Below are 10,805 nucleotides of genomic sequence, written 5' to 3' on the forward strand. Positions count from 1 at the left end.
TCATTCTTTTTTTTTTTGTTCATTCAATTCATAAACATTATTTAAAAGCATAGACTTAAATATTGACATTTAAAACATCCTTTAAAATCATAAACGTCAAAATCATAATTAAACACCATCTTTCAAGACATCACTTAAAACGTCAATTCATGGCATCATTTAAAACAACAGTTCATATGGGCATTTTAAAACATTTTCTTTGCGTCGTTTAAAGCATAAGACAAGCATTAAAAACACTTTATTCACGTCATTTAAAGTATCGCTTAAAGTATAAGGCCTAAGCCTCACATTTCATTTTGTGAAAATACATTAAATAGTTACTACATATACCATCCATTCACATGCATACACTTAATACTTTGGGGGTGCATAAAAAGGGGCTGCCAAGAAGGGTCATTACATACATATACTTGAAAACATATACTTAGCATTCTTTCATAAAACATCATCCGTGTCATTTCGTAATGCATCGTCAAGGAAAAACATTTCATTTTCATTTCATTCATTTATTTTGAAAACTATAGAAGAGTATAAACATAATATTTACTTGGACTCCATGCCATACTCATTTCATGCAGTCTATTCATGCCAACTATATGCATACACAACCTCAATGTCATTCTCCATTTAGCACATAAGCAACTAAACTAGAAACACAAACTACATTTCACTTAGACACACTTTCCTTCGATCTCATCTTCTATGTCTTTCTTATCATGTTTCCTCTTTCTAGGACCCACTTGAGTCACATTTTCCAAATTCAATGTTCTACTTCGAGATCTTCTTCTCATCCTAGCCCACACTAAATCATCATTCCCATCCATATATGCCACCTTAGGGTTATCATGTTTCCTCCATGAGTCACCTTTGAGTTAATACACTAAGACTTTCGTCATACTCTCCTATTAATCACATTGCGATGCATGACTCAGACCGACTAAGCCACGCATCCCAATCATAGACAGTACACCAATCACTTCCTTCACCCATACTAGCCCACATTAAATCCTCATTTCCATCCATACATGCCACATGACTTTAAGCCAACTCCAATGTTTAAACTTCGTATAACCATGCTTAGGAAAGATTACCCATTATATATCATAAATCCTTCCAGCACATATGTCTCACCAGATGCACATGTATCCTCCCTTATCACCTAAGATCAACTTATAATCCGTTGAACGTCCGCTTGTATAAACAAGCTCCATACTCTGATACCAACTTCTACTCAAACTCGGTCAGCAGAACTTTCCTACTTCCCAGCCCTTCATAAGTTCATCCCAACACTTACACGACAAGACCCCATTCACACTACACTTTTATCTCGTCACGTAACTCGAGACTAATCCCAAACTATATCATGACACCCGTCACTATGACAGGGTCACCTCACAACTACTCCGAGACATTGTTCAATAGTTCCTGACACTACCCACACGTTCTATGCTCCTTAACTACACCATCCAACCCTTCGTGACACGTCATCCAATGCATCAAGATACAGAGTACACTCCATGTGAACTCCCTTCCCTTCATATTATGCCATACACCACTACGACGCACACCACACGCTGCATCGCTACATAATATGGAGTACGCACCACGTGTACTCCCTTCACAACACTACACCATACACTACTACGACGCACATACTTCACATTTACAGTTCACAACATAGTCCACAATACTACACAGCACATCACACAACTGCACCCAACATTTCACTACATAGCAAATTTTACAATCAACCAACTAACATCTAACATGAATAATGAGGGAGAGAGAGTTATATCATCGTCGGGAATAACCCGTGCATGCTCGCTACCCGTCACAGGGATGATATCAAAAGGGTCGTATGTGGCGACTAAACTGCATACGGTGGCCATCCACCTTGTATGGTGGCTGTCAACCATGCAAAATGGCTATTTGGGTTTAGGGATGGGCTATTAGGCGTTGGATTGAGGTCCTGTGATGGTGGCCTCGTGGTGGTGCCAAGGTGGCACACTATGGAGGCACGGTGGCTCATGAAGGAGTTTGGGCCGTGAGTTTCAACAAGGAAATGGGAGAGGGAGCTTGGTTGGTTGTTGGCTAGCCATGGAGGGCTTGAGAAAGGTGCGGTGGAGCTACGGTGGCGAGGAGGAGGCAGCACGCTTGGCTAGAGGGCGGTGGATCCAGGCCAAATGGTTGGAGAAACCCATGGGAAAGTCAAAGGGCGTGAGAGAGGTAGAGGGTTTGGCTGGGCATGAGGAGGCTACGAGGAGGTTGTAGGTGGCCAAGGATCATGGTGGTGGTGGTGCGGTGGCGTGGGTGGCCGTGTACGGCAGCGCACAATGGAGAACCCATGCGTTTCTTGTGTGCGTGCGTGGGGTGATCCAAGGGAGAGGGAGAGAACTGCAGGGAAGGGAAGCCATGAGGGTGGTTGTTGGTGAGAGGAGGGGCCAATGGTGGTGCTCAGTGGCGTGGTTGGCCGTGTACGGCGGCGCAATGAAGAGAGAAATGGGTGAAACCCATTTTGGAGAGAGAGAGAGAGAGAGAGAGAGAGAGAGAGAGAGAGAGAGAGAGAGAGAGAGAGAGAGAGCTGCTGTGGGGGCTCACCAGTGATGGGAAGATGCTCGCAGGCGTGAGGGGGAGATGCCGGTGGTGGCGGTGAAGTTGGGTGGCTGGCGGTGGCTTGGCTGGAGAGGACAAGAGATTCAATGGAGAGAGAGAGAGAGAGAGAGAGAGAGAGGGCTGCTGTGGGGGCTCACCGGTGATGGGAAGATGCTCGTTGGCGTGAGGGGGAGATGTCGGTGGTAGCAGTGAAGCTGGGTGGTTGGCGATGGCTGGGCTGGAGAGGACAAGAGATTTAGTGGAGGGGGAGGCCTTCCATGCGTGAGCTAAAGGAGAGGGAGGAGAGAGAGGGAAACAGAGAAAGTGAGGGGAAAAAGGTTAGGGCTCGGGTATTTAATCTAAGCTCTTCATCTTGAAATTTTCAAAACGATCTAATGGTGATGATTAAAATACTAATTAACTTTAAAACACTGAGAGGAATTAAAATAAAATATTATTTAACTAAACTTTAGTTTTTAAAATATAATCTTCATTCTTAATTAAATGATGAAGTTTTGGTAACTATTTTTAAGAGAATAAAACCATTTAAATAAACTTAGAGTGTTCAACATAATTTAAATCTCATAATATTTTTAAATGATTAAAATAATTTAATTAAAATGATTTTCCATAATTATAATATTTTTGGAACTCTTCAAAAATATTATAATTGTCTTACTTAAAATCAAGTTTGGTCCAATAATACTTGAAATATCTCATATAAATATTTTTAAGACATTTAAAATTTTCAAAGGTTTTAAAACACTGGCTCACTTTAGAAATTACTTAATATCTTTAAAAACACACTATCGCGATTCGGCAAGCAGAACTAGACTCGTGACCATAAGAGAGAGAAGGAGGGGATGTTACATTAACAAATTCTTCAATCCCATTTGGGTTTATTTTCTCATTTAAGATTAAAGAGACGCTTAAGCAATGAAATGAAATGAAAAATTTGTGAATATTAATAAAATGATTTGTTAATAATAATGAGATAGTTTGAATTAAGTATTTTTTTAGTTTTGATAAAATAGAAAAAAATAAAATAAAAATATTGTGAGAATAAAAATTTTTAATATTAATTTTATTTTAAAATTTAAAAAAAGTTATTTTTTATTTAAAATTTTGACAGGAAGTAGATTCGAAAAAACAATTCAATTCCCGAAACAAAAGTAGTGTTGATTGAAGTCAAAGGTCTTCAAAAGACAAGAAGACCAACGAAAAGCCAAATTTCGAAAGTGGAAGAGGAAGGTTGCGTTCAGATGCAAACATATCTCAAATCAGCTCATATAAATTTTTAGATTACCTCTATGTCCAAACACACTTGAGTGGTGGTTAGTTAGAGTGTCGATCAATTTTGTATTGTTAATTCCACAATTGAGGCCGAAAATTTTGCTGCCATCAAAGTGGGTGATTCCCCAATGACGATGTACTCTGGTGGCAGAGCAGTTGCTCAATCTAAAGAGCCAACAAACTACAAGAAAGAGAACCTCTTTTAGAGGAGAGATGGTAACAAATACAACCTCAGCAGACGACCTAGAATCACGTTTCACTATAACTAAGATGTTAGGAACCCTTCCAGTAATACTTTAAATTGTAATCAGATTCCAAGCAACACAAGAAAATGAAATGAAAACACTGTCATAAGATTGGGGATTAATTCAAGGTAATCCGGCCTCCACAAATTCCAAGTTCTATAAGAGATTTTCCTTAATTATTTTCTTCTATCCTCTAGAATTTATATCAATGTTGATGAAAATCTAGTGTAGCAAAATTGCTGCTTCTAGAATCCCTTCCAAACAACTGTGTTTCAAGCCCCCCCATGCATCCCGTTGATTCCTTCTGTATGTTCCCAAAACACTGCGTTGCAACTTTAAGTTCATACGTTCATCCTCCCACATGATACCGTCTAAGTCAAGTTTATAACAAATCCCCTCCCTTTTGTAATAAGCAACTCTCTTGTCAATTGGAGTATTGGTGTTCCCAACATCATTGCATACAACTCTTATCTCTGCCATGGCTTGTGGATTGACGTCCCTACTTTAGCAAGTCCTATCATCCATTGTCCCATACTCTGGATCATACATGGCGTTGTAGTTGCACAAAAAATTGTCTAGCAAACCCCAAAGCCAACCATTGTCCCATACTCTGGATCAACAATAGTGCCTACGGAGGTGTTGGAATATCCCAAGGTGGTTTGGCGAGTAGTGATGGTGGCTCCCGATGACCCCTATGTCATTCCCTGCTTTGTGGGTTTGAAAGGGAGTGCAAATGCTAGGGTAAAAAACCCACCACCTAGTAATTGATTCGACCAAGAGTGAGGGTAAGGTCATTGAGCAGGACAAGGGGCTAGGTGACTAGAGATGTTCTCGAGAGAGAATGGGTGCATATAATGGGAGGAAGGGGATCAAATCTTCAAGAATGCTTTTGTGGGAAGAAGAAAATGATTATAAACATGGGATTGGATGATTTGTTGATGTTTGTGAATGTGAATGTGAACGTGGCAGACACGGTTCTTGTCCTTGGGAAGAATTATTCTAGGGTTAGAAATGAGGCATGGGGAGGGTAGAGGGAAATTTTTTTGGGATAAACTCTCGTTGGTACTGCCTCAATATCTTCCACCTCCGCTGCATTTTTTATGTCTTCCTCCGCAACTTGGCCTTGCCACTCCCCAAATGATTTCTTTAATTGATATTTTGAAAACCTTGTAATTTTCATGCGTTCGGTCAACTAAATCCCTAAACTGCAGGATTTCTTCAAGAAATTTCTTCCATGGATTTAATCAGCAGCAAACTTTGCTGCTTCTTGAATATTACCCCATCCGCCATAAAGAATCATATGGCTATGATGCCAATTGTTAGGAACCCTTTCAGTAATACTTAAAATTGTAATAAAATTCCAATCAACACAAGAAGATGAAATGAAAATACTGTCATAAGATTAGGGATTAATTCAAGGTAATCCGGCCTCCACAGGTTTAAGGTTTTACAAGAGATTTTCCATAATTGTTTTCTTCTATCCTCTAGAATTTATATCAACGTTGATGGAAATCTAGTGTAACAAAACTGCTGCTTCTAGAATCCGTTCAAAAACGACCGTGTTTTAAGCCCCCCATGCATCCCGCTTATTCCTTCTGCATGTTTCCAAAACACTGCGTTGCAACTTAAGTTCATACAGCTCATACCAAACGACAGTGTCTCAGTCAGGTTCATAACTTAAAGATCATGATTTGACGAAACCAACACTCGATGATAGCAGCCTTAATTAAGTGGCTTCTTGTCCAATATAAATTTATTTTTCTGCCAAAAAAATTGAGACTAGGAAGAATCTAAAATAAACTCTCGAAACAGAGGCATAGCGTTAAGTCTTCAAGCCATGTTGAGGATCACAATTTATCTGGGTAGATCTATGACCTCAGTGGGCAAGAATTGCAGTGTTCTCAGACAAAAAAAATCTTCAGTAGCTCTCTCTCTCTCTCTCTCTCTCTCTCTCTCTCTCTCTCTCTCTCTCTCTCTCTCCCTCCCTCCTAATATACAAAAAATAAGCACAGGTCTTCTTAAACGAAGCATGTGAAAGTGTCATTTGTCTATTGGTCTCTTCACCCCCACCAAACTCTGGTATTTCCACTCCATTCGGAACAAAGTACATTTGACCAATACATAATGAACCTGAACCATTCGTAGAACAATCGAGAACAGCTACAATATCGTACAATTACACAGTACTCAAATGTCATACTGAGATATGTTTCAATGTCTATTCTGAACCACACACCTTAAAGTGCAGGTAAGATAATAACTCCTTGCATAAACAACATCCCTTTCTATGCATTCAGGGGAACATCTCACAAATGCACCAAATTCCAAAAAAGAGGATATTAAATTTTATGCCTGTTAGTTATAAGTTTACCCAGAGCATGGTTATAACTTTATTTTGACAAGTATGGTTATAAATATTGTGCACACGATCTCAAAGCAGCACATAAATCTTTCAAACCGTTGAACAAGTGTGTTTCTATTATTCATATAGCTTGACTGCCTAAATATACATTCGAGAAAAAAAAAAATGTGGCAAGGCTCAATTTCTAAGCTAGTTTAAGGAACATCCTTTTCTATAAGCAATGCAAATGTATCTTTGATTCACAATGGAAAACAAGCTTCATCACATTGTCATTTTCAAAGATTTTCCAAACCATATATTAGAAACTTTTCAAGTTGCATTAATAGTATCATGTTATTTTCAAACTTGACAAACTAGTATTCCCACAGACAAACACATGAAGAAATGCAGAAGACGAAGTATATAAAATCAAAAGCATGTATGACGATATTCAGATTATTGAAACTCAAAATTATGCTTCATGGGGGGAGAGAGAATCATGTGGAAGGTGAAGATGAAAGACGTACATTCTTACCCGCTTTCTTCTTTATTTCTTTCATACAAAGGCACAATAATAACTGTGGAACTTCTCAAAACAAGAAAAAAAAGTGGAATTACATAGGGATGCAAACTAATGAACCAGATGAAAATCCTAGACAAGATCAAAGTGAGTTTTGCAGGCTTCAGAAGATCAAATATACTTGGGAATTCTTCTGTTTCATAAATAGCTTCTTTATAATAACAGTTCAATTTGGTAACTCAAATATAGTATGTCAACATGACAACAACAACATATACAGCCTATTAGCATATCCAAGAATGCAGTTCTATATGCTGGTACAGATACCACTTCTATACATGCTGATGCAGATTTAATTACTGTTTTACTTCTTTGCTTCATATACATTGTTTCCACCTAGGTTTATATCAAATCTTTCATATGCACACAAACTATTTCATGAACAAAAGCAAGATATATTACAATTGAAACACACATAATAGACACATACCAGGTGCATCAAAGTGTAAAGCAAGTAGACAGACAACTCCACAGGAATCAGTCCAGACAGACATGATCAGTATTCTGATTTAGGGGTGCAAAAGCATGAATTCAATAGTCTGGAACATAATTCCCTATTCTTCCAGTATAGAACAAGGTAATGAAATATATACACGATAGACACATACCAAGAGCATCAAAGTGTAAAGCAAAGTAGACAGAGCGACCAAAGTTTTTAATACCGTTCTAGAGACTGTTTCAGTTAAGGCACTAGAACAAAATATTTCGGTACCGGTACCGTTTCAGGATAGTCTAGATATAGATAAATTATCTTTCAAAATAACATCAATGCAAGTCTTAAAAAGTTGAAACACATATTTATAAAACTCTAATACCTCTAACTTCTCAATCCAACTATTACAAAAAATAGTCACTCATTCATAACGAAAAGGGGAGTACAGATTTGATTTTCAGTCTTTGAAAAAAGGGGATTAAAAAAAGTTAAGAAAATAGTCTTCAGATGTGAGAATTGGAGTGAAAATCACGAAAAAGTCAAGATTTTTACATTAATTTCAGCTGGTACACCAAAAACTGGCCAGTATTGACCGAAACGTAAGGCATGGCCAATATTTGACCCGATACGAAACACCTACCTCGCCTGTCCCAATTACTATTTTGGCACGGTAAATACCGTGCCGTACCATTCAAAACCTTGAGACAAACAACTCCATAGGAATCAGTCCACACAGACATGATCAACATTATGATTTAGGGGTGCAAAAGCATGAATTCAATAGTTTGGAACATAATTCCCCTTTCTTCTAGTATATAACAAGGTATGGAATATACAATTTAATTGTTCTAATCCCAACGACAAGTGAGATGCAATATTTAAACCACAATCACAAGTTCCGTTAACAGCAGTAGTAGCCATTTGCATTAACAAAAGTGAGGAAGCAAGTACCATAGGGTGACATTATTAAGAAAAATAAGGAAAAAAGAATTTAATTGCTAATCATTGCCAAAAATTAATTGAAAGCGGAAAGGATATTAAATAAATTGAAAGCTCAAAGGATAGTATATTAAAATAAGCGTCCAACACATGACAACTCTTGACATAAACCCTGGTGGACAGAAGTTACTGGTTGCCTTTATCACATAAGCCGAAACAAAACAAGTAAAAAGTAAAGAAATGGAACCTAGATGTTCGAATTTTGAGAATAATGTCATGACAGTGAAAACTCATGGACTACAAAGTAACAGGAAGATCTCTGCAAAAGGCCACATATAATATACAGATTAAAACCGACCAAATGCAATGTGGATCACACAAATGGTACCGCCAATGTGACTCTACCTGATAGTGACGAACTTGTTAGTACCATGTCTAGCCCAGTGAGTCCTCAGATCAATTGGGTTAGCAAAATTATAACCTTCAGCTGCAAGCTTTTCCAATACCTTCTTAAATGCACCCTGGCTCATTTTACGTCCAGCTATCCTTGCACCGCGTCTTTTTGTACTCATTGGCAAAGGATACATAGACACATTTGTGGTACAACAAGCAGACTGCCAACCACCACAGCCCCAACGATAACATTGCTGAGGAGTTCCAGTACATGAGCAAACAGGGATAGGAATACCAGAGATGTCCATATCAATCCCATTTATGACAACATCGATATTCTTTTTTGCTGGCTTCACACGCTGAACTGAAGAATTATTATTATCCCTCGGCTTCCTAGGCTTTTTTGCTTTTGGGGTTTTTGGGGCATCCCCACTTTGCCTTTTCTTCATTTGCCCACGCTCATTTTTAACAGGAGGCTCTTCAATTTTACTGACTCTTTCATCCCTTGGTGGAGCGGGTTGTTGTAAAATCTGTAAGGAGTGAGCTCCAGAAGTTTCTGGGAGAACGGCATAATTAGGATTAGCGGGCAACATATTGAGAAACTTATCCCTCTGGTTTGCCCAACTGTCCCTCACATAATTCAGAGGAACAGGTGCTTCCGAAACAACACAATCTCGAGGATGAAAGGTTCCATTTACTGAGTTAACCATAATGCTACTGGGGTCACGACCGGGAAGAAAATGTTTTGTGTCACGGTCTGCCATGCTTGACATGAGCTGCAGACCAAGATGCCCTTTGAAGGACGGCTCATAGTAACCCCAATTGCGCATGTTCAATGCGTCATCATCCATGACAACTGTATAAGAAGCAAAAATAGCGATAAAGATTCAAACTATGATACGTTTCCCCTTCACACATAAGAAACATTTGAACAAAGATTACAGGGGTCATCGAAAACACCGTTACGAAAACAATTTGGAAACATCACATGTATATTCCCCCTTTATTAGGAAGATCGACCCTTGTTTGGCAGCTGAGAAGATGAAAGATAATATTGCGGGAAAATTTTTAGCATCTTTTGATTATGCTTTGTTCATATTCCTAAGAAATGAAGATCTCAAATCCACCGAGACAAATCCTAAAATCCGACTCAGGTGGCATGTGCTTCACCGTTCAAATTCTCTCTGTTTCTAACATTTTCTCAGCATCCAAACGCGGCCCATCAAGAGATAAATGAAGTAAATCTCTAATTTCCGTTTATGGAAATTCTAAAAAATATGGAAAATCAAATCTGAGAGTGAAAATGTCTAGATCTGTGCAATAAGGAGCATCGTATATTCATAGTCACAATTTAGGCCTCAGGCACATATAAAAGAAAAGACAGTTTCAATAGTACAAGGACCCATATATTCAAAACTCGGAGAGAGAGAGAGAGAGAGAGAGAGAGAGAGAGGAGAGAGGAGAGAGAAAACTTACTTGGGTGGGTGTAAACGGCTCTTTAGGGTTTTGCCCCTTCTGGAGAGAGAGGAGAGAGGAGAGAGAAATGAAAAGAGAGAGAGAGAGAGAGAAAGAGAAAGAGATAGAGATAGATATAGAGATAGAGATAGAAGGAAGGAGAGAGAATGCCCTGGAAATGTGTGTGAGAGAGAGAGATAGAGAGAGCGAGCGCATAAAAATGTATCCATCTTTGGGCATATATTATTATTATTGTCACTAACAAAATAAAAGGAAAATGAGTCCAAGGGGCTGGGCCATGTCTCTCATACACGCAGATAATGCGGAAGGGGTAAAGTTGAGTGCGGTGGTGATTGGGCATACGCCATGTCACAACGAATGCCTCCTCCAATATTCTTATCTTCTTTTTGTTCATTTTGGAGGCTCCACTTCCTCCCCACTCATTATTCCGTCCTTTGTAAAGTTCATTAATCTTTTTAAAAAATATTATATCCTTATAAAAATATCTTAACAACAAAAAAATTAACTAAATTA

At 38.6% G+C, this 10,805-nt stretch overlaps 1 protein-coding gene across 1 annotated transcript; it reads right to left on the reverse strand.

Moving 5' to 3' along the window:
* Positions 1–8,521: 8,521 nt before the first annotated feature.
* On the reverse strand, positions 8,522–10,473 carry LOC122311129 (protein BASIC PENTACYSTEINE2-like). The gene is made up of 2 exons (XM_043125540.1): positions 10,293–10,473; positions 8,522–9,672 (listed from the first exon to the last, which is right to left on the reverse strand). The coding sequence occupies exon 2, from the start codon at positions 9,665–9,667 to the stop codon at positions 8,825–8,827; it is 843 nt and encodes a 280-aa protein (XP_042981474.1). The 5' UTR covers positions 9,668–9,672; positions 10,293–10,473; the 3' UTR covers positions 8,522–8,824.
* Positions 10,474–10,805: the final 332 nt, after the last annotated feature.

Source organism: Carya illinoinensis, chromosome 5 (assembly GCF_018687715.1).
Source record: "Carya illinoinensis cultivar Pawnee chromosome 5, C.illinoinensisPawnee_v1, whole genome shotgun sequence".
In the NCBI taxonomy this organism is placed as follows: Eukaryota; Viridiplantae; Streptophyta; class Magnoliopsida; order Fagales; family Juglandaceae; genus Carya; species Carya illinoinensis.